Source organism: Contarinia nasturtii, unplaced genomic scaffold (genome assembly GCF_009176525.2).
Source record: "Contarinia nasturtii isolate CC-2019 unplaced genomic scaffold, AAFC_CNas_1.1 Cnas_scaffold_1182, whole genome shotgun sequence".
In the NCBI taxonomy this organism is placed as follows: domain Eukaryota; kingdom Metazoa; phylum Arthropoda; class Insecta; order Diptera; family Cecidomyiidae; genus Contarinia; species Contarinia nasturtii.
This window is the reverse complement of record NW_022198526.1, coordinates 849192-863747: the sequence shown is the minus strand read 5'-3', so window position 1 is coordinate 863747 and position 14556 is coordinate 849192. Positions and strand designations below refer to the sequence as shown.

Below are 14556 nucleotides of genomic sequence, written 5' to 3'. Positions count from 1 at the left end.
AGAGAGAGAGAGAGAGAGAGAGAGAGAGAGAGAGAGAGAGAGAGAGATAGAGAGAGAGAGTGAGCATTGTTCGAGTAATTTTGCCAACAAGAACATCGTGTCGTATTTTCACTCAGCTCAATTCCACCTGTACGATATCATAGCTATATGAGTTTAAGTGCTATACACAAAGAAAATTAACGCTCAAGTAGATTGAGTGAATAACTCATCATTAATATGCAATTTTTGGGCCCTCTGCACGCGCCATCCGATATTTGTTTACACTGATTAATTGTGACTTTTTTGCGTCTAATGGTAAGAGGAGGTTGTCATTTCAACCTTCGGAATGAGAGCAATCGACTCCAACCATGGTTCGCTCAATATCGGAGATTTTGTGCACACATACATCAATATAGATTTTTATTTGAAATCGTAAATCGTAAAATGTTTCCTCAATCATGACGTTATGCTACACATTAAAATCAAGTGAAACTAAGCCATCTACCGGCCAATTTAAATACGTCAAATGCAATGACATTTCAAAAAACCATTTTTGTCGATTGTCAAACAATTCGTAAACAAAAAGGTTAGTTTATTGAAATTGAAAAGATTTTTCTGCTGTGGGAAACAAAATGCCACATGATCATCATCATCACGAAGGTGGATGTTCACATGAATCCACCGACTCTGATTATCTCAGGGAAATTGGCATTCAATATAGTTTATACACGAAAATCGATGTAGAAAATTTAGAATGTCTGAACGAAACCACCGAAGGTTCGGCGAAATTTATTTTTAAACCGTATGAGGAGCGATTGAACTTTGATAAGGTAAGATTTTATTACTTTTTGAAGAAAAAAAACATTAATTTTCCTTCTTTTTTGTACAATTCATTTAAAAAAGTCTATTTTTAATATTAAATGTCTTTGTTTAACATTGATTATAGTTTGTCGAAAGTGATGCGGACGAAGAGCTGCTTTTCAATATTCCGTTCACCGGTATGCTTTCTTTATTTATGTTTGAGCATATATTTTCTGACTGATTACATTCCGAATATTTAGGCAACATAAAACTCAAAGGAATCACAATTATTGGTGCCAACGATGATTCACACCCGAACAAAGTAAGACTGTTTAAAAACCGTCCGAAGTTGTCTTTCGATGACGCCAATTCGAAGGCCGATGAAGAACTAGATCTTGCACGCAACCCAAATGGTGACTTAGAATATCCAATCAAGTAAGTAGTGAATGATTCTCTTGACTGTGAATATTTTAACGAGAAGTTGAGAGTTGTTGATTTTTAGCAATGACAACTTTCTTGACATTTTATGCTCTGAATAATTCGCATAAAAGTGGTTATTTAGTCTATCTGTACTACATAAATCAACCATTTTCAACTCCTGCATAAAAATAATTACGATCAGATTTTGGTCAGTGAAATATGAAAAATGACCAACATTAATGATTTGCATTGCTAAAATATATTGAATGTCCATCATTTCAGACCTGTTCAATTTTCATCGGTACACCATTTGACGCTACATTTTCCATCCAATTTTGGTGACGACAATACTCGCATCTACTATATTGGTCTGCGCGGTGAATTCTCTCAGGCTCATTATCATGGAGTTACAATTTGCAACTACGAATCCCGGCCCAATGTATCCGACCATAAAAATAATGTTTTCGATTCTGTCAATCATAGAGTTCAGTAATAAAATCGAAGAGTGCATTTTTTTTCATTGTAAAATGTTCTCACTAATTTTATTCACTTTTTAAAAAATACAGTACAGCAGTTGGTTACACATATGATATCAGTTTTGTTTTTTTTGTTGATTTTTCTCATCGCAGGTCAATACAGCAATATAGTTTAAATGTATATAATTTAAAGTCTAATGAAAAAATTTGTTTTTGTTTTATTTTAATTTCAAATGTCTAATATTAAATATGATAGTCGCTAAGTGGTTTTTATTGCGGTGAATTAACAATAATGGGGTTTGAGTCACTTAAATACGTACAGCGTATCATAAAAAAACACATCTACAGACTTATTTCTTTGGCGGTTCAATCATAAATTGCACTGGCAACGCACGTGGTGTTACAATTTCATCGTCATCGTCTTCATCGTCACCATCGTGATCAAAATCGCTGCTTTCGTCAATATTTCCACCTCTTTCATTCAATACGAATATATCTTTACCTTGTTCACCTGACTGAGTCACGGCCGGAACTGGTTCGATATCAGCATCGGGACTTGCTGTTAATTTAAATGTTGTTGGTACAGTTGTTGTTGGCGAATTGGTTGCTTTTACCATTTTACCAAATATTTCTGGATAAAGTATGTCGTCAACGTAGTACATTGTACCCAAATTGTATACAAACACCTCGGACTCTACGATGTGGGCATGATTCACTGTCACATTACCTGGGGGAGTAATTGAATAATTGTTATTATTTCGTCATTATTTAATTAGTTGAATCAATTGTAAAAATTTAATTGCCGTCCAATTAGAAAGCTAGTTTTACCTGGTGCAATTCGTTGAATTTTCAAGCCAGTACCACCAATCGATTCAAACACTTCGTCATGCTTCAAATTGCGATCGTACAGTCGACCTTTTATGAAATGATTCAAGAGAAATTTAATAGCGGTTTCCGATGACATGTCTTCTTCACTCAGTTCATTCAATTCGTGCTTGTGGAATGCATCGTCCATTGGCACAAAGAATGTATAGTTTGCACCAGGTACATAAGGAGCGATTTCAGCATTGTTCAACAGCCTGTTGAATAACAGAATAATTAGGGGACGTCAGAGCTGTTATTAGCACAGGAGGAGTGTGAACACTCAATAGTATCCGTACTTTGCATATAAAATATGGTCAAAGTGTACCTGTACTTACTTGGTAACAAAGGTGAATCGTGGATCTCGTTCCAAAGCCAAAAATGAGTGTGACAAAAATTGTGCTCCGAACCATGGGAATGCCAAAAGTGGCGGAGTTTCTTTGTCTTTGTGCATCTGAAATAGTGATAAAATGTAAATATTTATTGGGTGTATAAATTAATTTTGAGGGATTTCTACCAGATGGCGTAACTTGTACTGTAACGCATCGGACCATACTGTAACTTTATTCACGTGAAAGCCACATCATTTGACATTAGTTTTCAGAATGTGTTATTTTGTCAAAGTGTAAACAACATAATTTTTTCGCTTACAATCATGTCAGCATATGTGCCAAAAAACAGCATTTGCGGGAAGTTTTACTTTTCTTCTTTAATTCGAAGAAAAGTGCCGCTGAGAGCCATCGATTATGGTCGGAAACTTATGGTTCTGACCATAAAATATCGATTAAAACATGCGAGTACTGGTTTCGACGCTTCAAAAGTGGTGTTTTCAACGTGGAAGACCAAGAACGGTCAGGTCAGCCAAAAAAGTTCGAAGATGCAGAATTGCAAGCATTATTGGATGAAAACTCGGCCCGAACCCAAAAAGAATGAAAAGTGGGTCTATTACGACAACCCCAAACGTAAAAGAGCGTATGTTCATCCAGGCCCACCAGAACCATCGCAGTCAAAACGAGACATTCATTGCCAGAAGGTTATGCTGTGCATTTGGTGGGATCAAAAAGGTGTCGTGTATTATGAGCTGCTAAAACCAGGTGAAACGGTTACAGCCCAACGCTACCGCATGCAATTAATCAAAATGGAGCATGCATTGAAGATTAAACGGCCACGGATAGCGTCTAAACAAGACAAAGTTGTGTTTCACGATGATAATGCCAGAACACATCGAGCAGACATCGTTAAAAAAAAAGTACAAGACTTCGGTTGGGACGGGCTTGATCAACCCGCGTACTCTCCAGCTCTTGCTCCTTCTGACTACCACTTGTTTCGATCGATGCAAATGGGCTTGTCCGAGATATCGTTTCGAAATCCTGAAGGAGTGCGAAAATGGGTCGATGAATGGATAGCCTCAAAAGATGAGGAATTCTTTCGACGCGGAATCGACAAGCTACCAAGAAGATGGGCGGAAGTCATAGCAAACGATGGGCAATACATTGGTTAAAGTACTCATTCTTGTTATTTTAAATAAATGTTTCTTTTCACACAAAAATCCCTCAAAATTAATTTATACACCCAATATATTATCAAGATTTTCAATCATATCTAAATATAGAGTGGAATCATTTGTTACAATAAAAGTTGTTGTAATTAACAAGCAAGTTTTTTTTTTTCACCAAGGAATGTAGCCATGGAATGTAGTTTAATTTAATTTAAATATATTGTCTTACTTGATGTAATCTCGATACAACCGCTTCGGATACAAAAAGAACTTCTGAAATCAGCAGAACTTGCGAACCATCTGGAAGTGTGTAGTCGGCGGTTATTGTTACATTATTGACCGTAGGTAAGGCTGTAAACAAATTTTTCCAATTTATTTTATTGCATTCGAATGGCGTTTTAGTTGAAATCTTACGTGAATTCCGGAATGTGACGGTTTCACCGCCCATTGTTTTGACTTTTGAGATTTCTGTAGCCTTTTTAATGTCTTGCATACGAATCGGGGCTTTCAATTGAAGAAAATGATTGCGTAGAATATTTTCGGTAAATTCTGAAACACTAAACGGGTAAAAGCCCCAATCGATTGGATGCCATCGCTGGAATGCACTATCCACAGGTATCATGATGGTGTAGGCTTTTTCTAAAAAAATTGTTTCATATATTAATTAAAAAAACTGACGAGAAATTGAATTCTGATGCTTACCATCGACCAAATGCGACAAATTCGATTTCATGAGAAAATGTTGAAAAACTTTTGTGCCAGTTTTCATGTTCATCAAAAATGTGACGAGAGCATTTTGTTTGAGTTCATATTTGGATGGTAGTACTTCTTCTTTGGTGGCATTTTTCCATTCGAGTTTTTGCGGTTCATTGTATCTGCAAAAAGAGAGAAATTAAATGACTCATCATATGATGACAAATACTGTGAGACCTCCTGCCGAATTAATTTATATATGCATACCGATTGTTATCATGAATATTTCGTTTCGAAAAGAGAGTTCGTTTGTCACCAAGTACACCATCGATATAGATGACCGAGCACTGTTTGTTGAGAACAGCCGTTCGAAGAATCTTTAAGTCATTCAGTGCCCAAATGCTTTCGTTGAATTTGTTCAAATGTGTAAATTTAATCAAATGATTGTTTGAATTTCCATAGAGATCTTCTTCGTTGAATGTGGTGAACGCTTCGCCTGGTATCAAATGCTCGAAAATGAATTCTTTGAGTCGATCGCGGTTTATTTTCGATATATCCACCGATGGTACGACTACCGTAAATTCCAGATCTGTATGTTGACAGCAAAGGACACAATTGTATCAGTAATTAGTCGATTTGTAAGCAATGCAAAGCGAAATAAATTAAATTCAATTGAAATAAGCATTAAATTCATAGATTGAGATTCTATTCTTAGTTTGCTGATTCGCTGGTTATTCCGATTATGTAAGTATGGTGTAGCCACAAAATCTATTCCATTTAACATACATGTGACTAATTGAAATTCCGGTCATGTCGTTTGCGATTCATTGTTGAATGTAGGTCTCGGTGTGCGAACGTTTTTCAAATGAGTAATGCACGTCTTGGCGTGTGTTATGTCTGAGACATCGTTTGTTTACTCTACTAAACAAGGCTGAAACACATTCAATGTGTGAATGCACCAAAGAAAATGAGAGAAAATTTTAAAGATGTTTGAAAATGTCTGTGACACCTTTAACCGAATCAATTCAATAATGATAAAAGATAAAATCAATCAGGAAGATGAAAAGTACACCGAAATGATTTCGAATGTAAAAATTCATATTGAAATATGATTTGCTCCATAATCATCGGAAATAAGTGCTATTTTCCATGTTTGCACTTTTTAAAATCGCACATTTCAGCAAGATAATAATAGTTTAAGAAAAAATAAAATTTTATCACGTACGGATACCGTATTTTTATCGCATAAAAAGCTTACCTCTTGATATGAATGTTCGATCGAAATTTAAATTGTCCCATGCTTGCAGTAACTTAATAAAATAATCATTTTTTTGGTCGCTGTTTCCCAATTTTGAATTCAATGCCGTTAAATCGGGAATGGTTCGTGTTGCCAAGACATCTTTGTTTTTATATAGATTCAATGTAACACCACTTGCACTGCTCGCTAAAAACCCTTCGCACAAGGTGAGCACAACCAAAATATAATGCGAAAACTGCATAATTGCTACAATTACGACTTTCGTCGATTGAACTTTTTTTATTTGACTTTTTTTCTCTTTACACTGACTGAGTTTGTTTTATTATTTGGTGTATTTTGTTGATTTTCGACGTTATGTTTCAACCAATTTCGCACTGCGACTGCAGAATGTGTAAAATTGAAATTTAAAAAGTTATGTGATTTCAACCGTTCGATATGCCTGACCTAAGCTATTTGAAATGCGGTTTGGCTACTACTTGGTCATTCATGTCTGTTGTGTGTGCTTCGCTTGTTTGCTTGCTTATATGCGATTTGTATATTTTCAGTTGTTTTTATGTGTTTGTGTTGCGCCAAAGCACCTGAAAGAAAGAGTTGAATAAAACATTATTATTGTTATAAAGTGTCTTTGAATTTTCAGTTCGTTTTTGTTTCGTTCATTGGGGGGGCCTTGTTCATTGTCTGTATGATACCCCGAAAACTCGGTGACCACATAACCGTTTCTGTGCAGTTTGGACGCGCACCGTAAAATTTACAATCAATCATTAATCGTATTATATTACACACGTATGCATGTATGCATGGAGTATTATAGAATCGCCTTGTCTGTAATCAATAAGCTTTCAAAATCTGATTGATTTATGTCTCTTTCAATTTATTAAGAGAGATTTTCCACACAAACACACACACACACACACACACACACATACACAGTCAGATGTTTGGAATTCATGTTGAGATCTCGTTTAATTTTTAAATAATATAATTGATTTAAATTTCAATAAATAAATTCTAATTTATTAAAAAAGACCGCCACATTTTCATAGGCACATTCCAGTGACGTACAAGTCATAGACGAATATACCCTCACTCTTAGCTCACCAACGCAAATAAATGTTAGAAAACAACGAACAAAGAAAGAAATGAAAATATATAACTTTCAACAATTGTTTTATTGAACTATCACCAATTCGTGGAACGCCTTTTTTATGTTTTGATTTTCAATCATACGCAGAATGTCTTGTATTTTCACGAAATGTCTCGAATAAATAAACTTACCTTGTTGTGGCAGCGCATCAACTATTTTTCCGGATTATTCCAATCTAAATTGGCTCGCAGTTGGCAAAAAAAGCAAAGGATGAGCTTTTTTTGGCAAATGCATGCAACTCACTTACACACAATACTATGACAAGTACAATAGAAATAGCGTAAGTGGGTGAGATATATAGACGGATGAAGAGATAGAGAAGGAAAGAGAGCGAGAGTCCTTATACGACTCATATGTTTAACACCAAAATATTTCCATTCCTGAATTATACGATAACTTTTAATTGCGCACGCTTTATCGATCCACCGCAGGGCAGGGTTGGACAACATTTTCAAAAAATCGCTTGTCATATTTCAACACGATGGTGGCTTTTCGTTCTACATATAGCTATTTGATTTTAAATAAGGGGGTTTGTAGAATCATCTCATTAAATTGTATGTAAGTTGTGTTCCATGAAACGTAATTAATACTCAAAGAAATTGAACAGAGTTTAAATGTAAATAGAACAGGAAGAATTTGAAGAATTTTCAAGAAAAAAAAAAGATTTTTTGCCCAAAACTTTTTCGATCACTTTCGTTTTACAATTTACACTTAAACACCTTTCGATCAGGTTAAAATACCATTTGTATTTATAATTGATTTAATTATATTGGTCAAAAAGAGTGTTATGTAAATTAAGTTTAATTTCAAAACAATATTCTTCTGTGTTCTATTACCGATTATATTTAAATAAATATATCGAATTATTATGTACTCTTATTTCGCTGAAAGAAGAATTTCATTCAACAAAATGAGAAATTTTCTTGGGAACAACAATGTTTAATGACAATTCCACCCATCATTATATGATTTTTTCATAATTCGTTTAAAAAAGAAAACATTTTCAATCAACATGCTTTTGTTTTAAAAAAAATCAATATGTCATTTTAAATTTCAAATTAATTTAATTTCTCACTGAGTCAAAACCATTCAATCAAATATCAATCATCTTAAAATAAATTAAAGTGAATTCTCAGAAAAGTCTTAATTTTATTTTGAAGTTGAAAACATGTTATTATCTAGAAAATGAGAAACATCCTTTTTGTTTGATTTGAATTTAAGAGCCCGAAAAACCCATTGATTCTATTGTGTTTTCATTTATTTGTTTATTATTTATTGTTTGTTCGGTTTAATATTTGATTCACAAAGCACTTTATCTAAACACAATATTTTCTGATTTATAATTTCGTGTGAATTCATCGGATGTCATGTCAAGTTTTTTTTAATGTTAATTCGCCACGAATGGCGTAAATGAATTTCATTAAAGGTGTTACTTGCAGGACCAATTTCAGAGTCTATTAAATTGCTTTTGTATTTTTTTTTGTTTATTGATCAAATCCAGCCGGCAAAGCATCCGAGAATACTTTAATTTGATTATCAATGATGTTGAATAGCTCTTGTGGCGATGGAATACGACCCGAGTCTAGTTTTGACCATATTGGAATGTCATTCAAGCTAATTTCGAAGGCACCCGATGATACCAACTGTACGACGAAAAGAAAACAAAATTTGTTATTAAAATGTGTAAAGAAAAATAAATAAAAACCAAAATGTCGGTATTATATTAAGTGTTGAATCAATAGAAATGTAGATCGTAATTGTCCTCTTAAATTTCAAAGTTGTCGCCTACCTGAGCTTCGAGCATGTTACCAACGAAGAATACCATCATACATGCATAAATCTTATTTTCCGTGCACCATGTGAACCATCGAGGTACAGCCTGACCAATTTGTCCCCAAACGTCGTATTGTGATACGATAATTAGGATGAAAATCATTTTAACTGCTAAAATGGCCTTCGATAGCAAAAAATTTAGGCCTGGTGGATCGTAATTGGCACCTTCGATCGATATTTGTGGATAGCGTTCATTAATTATATTTACATATTCTTCGAATGCTTTTCGGTAACCGCATGAATAACTGAAATTATTCAAAAACATAATCAAATTATGGCGCAAGATACATGACATGTTTATTTTATTGCCTGTTTGCTAAGGCATTATGCGTTAAACTTACCAGTAAAGGAATTTCATAGTTGGCCGAAATTTGGCCATTTGCGGAACTTCTTTTTCGCCTGATCCGCCGCAAATCGCAAACAAACTGATTATAAAACAAATGCAAATCACACTACCGATTCTTGAAATCATCTTTTTTCCCCTATAAATTTCTATTCGAAGTGAAACGTTTTAACGAATAAATATTAACAATTGTGATGAAATTGAAAGCGTCGCGCCTTTCGAATGTCGACTGGAAAAATGATATTTATGCCAAACGCACTTTGTCTACTAATGAGACTATATATAAAATTAATTTTCAATTGATGTCTTTCGATGACAATGGGCTTTTGACATTTGCACTCAGACGGTTTCATGTAGACAGCGCCGCTAAATACGAACTATATTCAATCGAATTAGGGTGTTCGCAGCAGAATTATCTTCGCCGACTCACCGTATTCAAATTCGGTGTATGTGAACTTGACCTCAAGCCAATGCACTTAATGATAAACAATTTTTTGAATAAAAGATTTTTGGAAATGCAATTTTAAATATTGGTATTTTCGTGTATTTCATGAGCCATCACCGATGACCGTTTCGTTATAAAACTAAATTAGAATCATTTTTTCATGAACTTTCCAAAGAGTTTTTCATTTTGGACTTTGGTCGAGTAAGATACCTAAATGACTCTCGTTTTCTATAAATTTCAATGTCCTAAAGACACAAAGCCTAATTCGTTTGCAAGTTTTGTGAATTCCATTCTTTTTCTTCGCGTTCTCTAAGCTTTTTGGTTAATTCTTGTTGTTGCTCCAGTATGTACATGTTCTCAAATTTTCTTTGCTCTTGTTGTTGAACATCTCGTATGATTCCAGCATGTAGTTTGTATCTACAAATTCAATGACATTTCATTAAAATTTCAACGTAAAAATATAAATTGAACATTTGGAATGAGAAAACTTTAATCGTTTTTCACCTATCGTCATGTTGTTTGAAGTAAATATAACTGATGATACCGATTGATGTGGCAACCGAGGCTGCAAAGGTCAGTTTGGATGTCGTCGACATATTTCCCAAACTCGTTTAATCTTGCTCACTCCAAAATTCTGTGCTGTTACTTAAGTTTACTTGAAAAACCTTCTAAGAATTGAAAATTTCCGGCGTCGTTCTATGTATAAACGCATCTCTTTGTGGTTATCGTACATTGACAGTAATTTGACGTTTCTATATCAAAAGGTGTCACTCTCTCATGCTATATATAAGAAAAACGATGCCAAACGTACAACATATAAAATGCAAATCAACCAATGAAATGAAACTATATTATTAATCCATATCTTATTCTTTATTCTTTTATGTTTAAAATCAAAGTCAAATCAAAGTCCAAGATCGAAATTTGGAGCAAACAAAAAAAATAAAGCACATATAGTAGTGCATACTGTATATGTCAGTGATTTTGTTTTAGTTTGATAGATCAATTCCATGTTAGTAGCGACCTTTTCGATCACGGCTTCTAGAGCGACGACGTTCTCGTGAGCGTTTACGTTCTTTTGGTGATCGTGAGCGACTTCGGGAACGACGTGAACTGCGCCGAGAATAGAGATATCTGAAAAAGGGGCGATTTTTAGTGATTGCAAAAAGAAAGGTGAAATACAGTCGATGCAAACCTTCTCAAATCCCTGGAAATCGGCTTCAAATGCATGAAATTACAGAAACCAGACCGTGTACATTCGCCCATTTCGTATTGACGGCAACATGCTTCACGAAAATCAGTAACTGGTGATAATTCTGCATAAACCGGACGGCCACCAAACCAACGATTGTTTAGATCTCTTGCAGCACGTTCTGCGTCTTCTTCGCGACGAAACTGGATTACAAAAAAGACGAATTTAATGCATTAAAATTATTATTCGGAGAATATATTTTAAATGGTGTGGTCAAACAAATGAGTTTGAGTTGACAATAGATTACATACCTTAATATAAACATTTCCAACGAGATGGTCACCCAAATTGTCACATACATTCATTTCTTCAATTTCTCCATATTTATCTTCGCATTCAACGAATACGTCTTCGAAAAAGTTATCATAGTGCTCTTGCATTTCTTCGTCACTAACATTTGCAACCACTAAAATGTACGACGTAGAAAAAGGGAAAAAATATTAGTAATGCACAAAAATGTTGGGACATGAAATGCTTTTATACTTACAGTGGCTGCCATCGGCCGATTTGGCTGAATTTTGTGGATTAACATATAAATTCTGTAGTAAAACGGTTTGCGAAAATGTTGGTTTATTGTGTATACGGGAACAACGGTCACCGTGTCGACATGCACCAATTTTGAAATAGAACGAACAATTAACCCTGAAATTGAATAATTTATATTATAACCAAATGTACATAAAATGCCGCAATTCAAATACAATTTACAAATGTCATAATTCGTTTAGAGTACGGTAATACTTACTTGTCTTTTTCGGTACCGAAAATCGATGCCAAATATTCTGCCATCCTTTTGGATTGAGTGTAAACTTTTAATTGATTATGATGTACAGTCGAATGATGATGGGTGATTGATGTGTAAACTTGTATTAATTATAAACTAAAACAATAATTTGCTTTCGTTCTTGTGCCGCAACTCACACCACATCAAATGCCTTGCAGCTTTGAAACACAAATAATACAAGCACATCAAACGAGCGTGAATATGGCGGCAATCCAATGCACATGAAGTAAGTCACAGCTCACACATCGGTAATTATTCAATTTCGAAAATGAGACAGATGTCGAAAATAGGTATATGTTCTTTTCATTTTTATAATGAATTTAACTTAGAAAAAAATGTAATTTGAGCGGAAAATCAATTATTTTAAAATAAAGATCTTTTTTTTTTTTTTCAAATTAATAAATACGTAAAATTACAGCAAAGCATAAAATATAAAAAATAAGAATGTCAGTTGTCTGCTAATATATACTGTACTGTACGTCAATGGTAACCCTGCGAAGGAGGTCACAACACATGAGTGTTATTCATCAATTTTTGCGGATTGCCTTTGTGTATGTACATGTGTTCTCGACTTTTCTTGCATTTTCGAATAACAAATAAGTCAAGTTCGAAGCGGTGTCCGCATTGATATAATTCATTTTACATTAGAAACATCTAGTTCACACGTTCAAGTGTTTGAAATCCACTGTGTTCATAAATAAAATTCGAATAAAAGGCGCAATTAAGTGGAAACTAAGTAAAACGAAAATGAGTACCGATCAGGTAAGCGAGAAAAAAAATTGAAAATTCTTTAACACCAAAAACGTGCAATATTAGCCTGTTCAGAGAGAAAAATTCCTGAGTCAGTGTAAAAATTTGTGATAATCGTACGGAGACATTATGATTAACGTATATTGGTCTTTATTGTTTCGTTTACCGTGATTGTCAATTGTAAGGCGTACATAACCATATTTTTTAATTTTTTTTTGTTGCTTTCCATTTATCAAAGATAAACGCATTGAAAGAGAAGGGAAATCAGGCTTTGGCCGCTGAAAAATTCGATGAAGCTGTTCAAGCGTATACGGAAGGGATTAATTTAGATCCAAAAAATCATGTATTGTACAGCAACCGATCGGCTGCATATGCCAAAGCCGGTAAATATGAATCAGCATTGGAAGATGCAAATAAGACAGTTGAATTGAATCCAACATGGGCGAAAGGTTATTCGCGCAAAGGAACTGCCCTATCATGCATGCAAAAGTATGTTGAGGCATTTGAAGTGTTCCAAAAAGGTTTGGAATTGGATCCGAACAATGCTGCATTGCAACAAGGTCAAGCTGAAGTACGAAATGCGGTATTGGCACAAATAATGAAAGGTCAACCAATGGATGAAGATCCAACACCATCACCACCACCCAAATCGGAACCACCAAAGCCCAAAAAAGATGAAGAAAAACCGGCCGAAGATGCAAATTTACCCGAAAACATTAAATTAGCCCGTAAAAGTAAAGAACTCGGAAATGCAGCGTACAAAAAGAAGGATTTCGAAAATGCACTCAAATACTATAACGAAGCATTGCAACACGATCCAACTGACATCACGTACTACAACAACATTGCGGCCGTTAATTTCGAGCAAAAGAAGTACGAAGAATGTATAAAAGAATGTGAAAAAGGTATTGAGGTGGGCCGCGAAAATCGCGCCGATTTCAAATTGATTTCGAAGGCATTCAGTCGCATTGGTAACGCGTACAAAAAATTGGAACAATGGAAATTGGCCAAAACGAACTATGAAAAATCGTTATCCGAATATCGATCACCCGATGTAAAAACGTTGCTTAGTGAAATGGAAAAAAAGATCAAAGAAGAAGAATTGAAAGCCTACGTTGATCCAGCTAAAGCCGAAGAAGAAAAGGAAAAGGGCAACGAATTTTTCAAGAAGGGTGAGCTTCATTTTCAATTACATATATCCATTTCTAGATTACATTTGAATAGAACATTTATTGAATTGTAAAACGTTCTTTCTACCTCAAAAGGTGATTTCAGTACGGCCATCAAACATTACACAGAAGCAATAAATCGTAATCCAAATGATCCAAAACTGTACAGTAATCGTGCCGCTTGCTATACAAAATTGGCTGCCTTCGATTTGGGCCTGAAGGATTGTGAAACATGCGTGAAGCTGGATGATAAGTTCATCAAGGGATGGATTCGTAAAGGAAAAATTTTACAAGGCATGCAACAACCTTCGAAAGCATTGTCGGCCTATCAAAAAGCGCTTGAATTGGATGCATCAAATGCTGAAGCACTTGAGGGATATCGTCAGTGTTCAATGGCTGTACACAGCAATCCAGCCGAAGTTCGGCAACGTGCCATGGCTGACCCCGAGGTGCAGGATATTCTACGGGATCCAGCCATGCGAATGATTCTTGAACAAATGCAAAGTGACCCCAAGGCTGTACAAGAGTAAGTTAATGCCATTTTAACTCAATTTTTATTTGATAATTTTTCTTTTTCCACTTGTTATTAATAGCCATTTGAAGAATCCAGAAATAGCATCGAAGATACAAAAACTCATTGAATCGGGCATTATTCAAATTCATTAGGAATAACATACTATTGGTATGCTATACCAACCGAAAGCCCATATCGACTTTAACCACAATTGTGTACCAAATAAAACGGGAAACTAATAAAATGGAATATATAAAGGAGACATCAAATCTCAACTGAAACAAATTATTTGATCGATCAAGAAAATAAAATGGAAACATCAGCTTAGAAATACAA

General features: G+C 34.8%; 6 protein-coding genes across 6 annotated transcripts; 2 read left to right on the top strand and 4 right to left on the bottom strand.

The window, feature by feature from the left end:
- Positions 1-531: 531 nt before the first annotated feature.
- Positions 532-1787, top strand: LOC116344852 (PITH domain-containing protein GA19395). The gene is made up of 4 exons (XM_031773661.1): positions 532-809; positions 926-977; positions 1041-1215; positions 1483-1787. Exons 1-4 carry the CDS (start codon positions 612-614, stop codon positions 1691-1693), a joined length of 636 nt encoding a protein of 211 aa, XP_031629521.1. The 5' UTR covers positions 532-611; the 3' UTR covers positions 1694-1787.
- LOC116344847 lies at positions 1743-7498 on the bottom strand. Its single transcript, XM_031773655.1, has 9 exons — positions 7262-7498; positions 5987-6564; positions 4996-5317; positions 4738-4910; positions 4450-4674; positions 4265-4386; positions 2876-2991; positions 2505-2755; positions 1743-2403 (listed from the first exon to the last, which is right to left on the bottom strand). Exons 2-9 carry the CDS (start codon positions 6225-6227, stop codon positions 2027-2029), a joined length of 1827 nt encoding a protein of 608 aa, XP_031629515.1. The 5' UTR covers positions 6228-6564; positions 7262-7498; the 3' UTR covers positions 1743-2026.
- Positions 7499-8373: 875 nt separating this feature from the next.
- LOC116344767 (thioredoxin reductase-like selenoprotein T homolog CG3887) lies at positions 8374-9640 on the bottom strand. Its single transcript, XM_031773503.1, has 3 exons — positions 9305-9640; positions 8920-9208; positions 8374-8773 (listed from the first exon to the last, which is right to left on the bottom strand). Exons 1-3 carry the CDS (start codon positions 9433-9435, stop codon positions 8615-8617), a joined length of 579 nt encoding a protein of 192 aa, XP_031629363.1. The 5' UTR covers positions 9436-9640; the 3' UTR covers positions 8374-8614.
- A 182-nt stretch (positions 9641-9822) lies between these two features.
- LOC116344763 lies at positions 9823-10495 on the bottom strand. Its single transcript, XM_031773497.1, has 2 exons — positions 10256-10495; positions 9823-10168 (listed from the first exon to the last, which is right to left on the bottom strand). Exons 1-2 carry the CDS (start codon positions 10345-10347, stop codon positions 10012-10014), a joined length of 249 nt encoding a protein of 82 aa, XP_031629357.1. The 5' UTR covers positions 10348-10495; the 3' UTR covers positions 9823-10011.
- A 107-nt stretch (positions 10496-10602) lies between these two features.
- LOC116344762 (splicing factor U2af 38 kDa subunit) lies at positions 10603-11981 on the bottom strand. Its single transcript, XM_031773496.1, has 5 exons — positions 11749-11981; positions 11491-11645; positions 11255-11409; positions 10947-11146; positions 10603-10885 (listed from the first exon to the last, which is right to left on the bottom strand). The coding sequence occupies exons 1-5, from the start codon at positions 11790-11792 to the stop codon at positions 10765-10767; spliced, it is 675 nt and encodes a 224-aa protein (XP_031629356.1). The 5' UTR covers positions 11793-11981; the 3' UTR covers positions 10603-10764.
- A 334-nt stretch (positions 11982-12315) lies between these two features.
- LOC116344856 (stress-induced-phosphoprotein 1) lies at positions 12316-14489 on the top strand. Its single transcript, XM_031773665.1, has 4 exons — positions 12316-12549; positions 12776-13709; positions 13803-14232; positions 14300-14489. The coding sequence occupies exons 1-4, from the start codon at positions 12535-12537 to the stop codon at positions 14370-14372; spliced, it is 1452 nt and encodes a 483-aa protein (XP_031629525.1). The 5' UTR covers positions 12316-12534; the 3' UTR covers positions 14373-14489.
- The last annotated feature ends 67 nt before the right edge of the window (positions 14490-14556 follow it).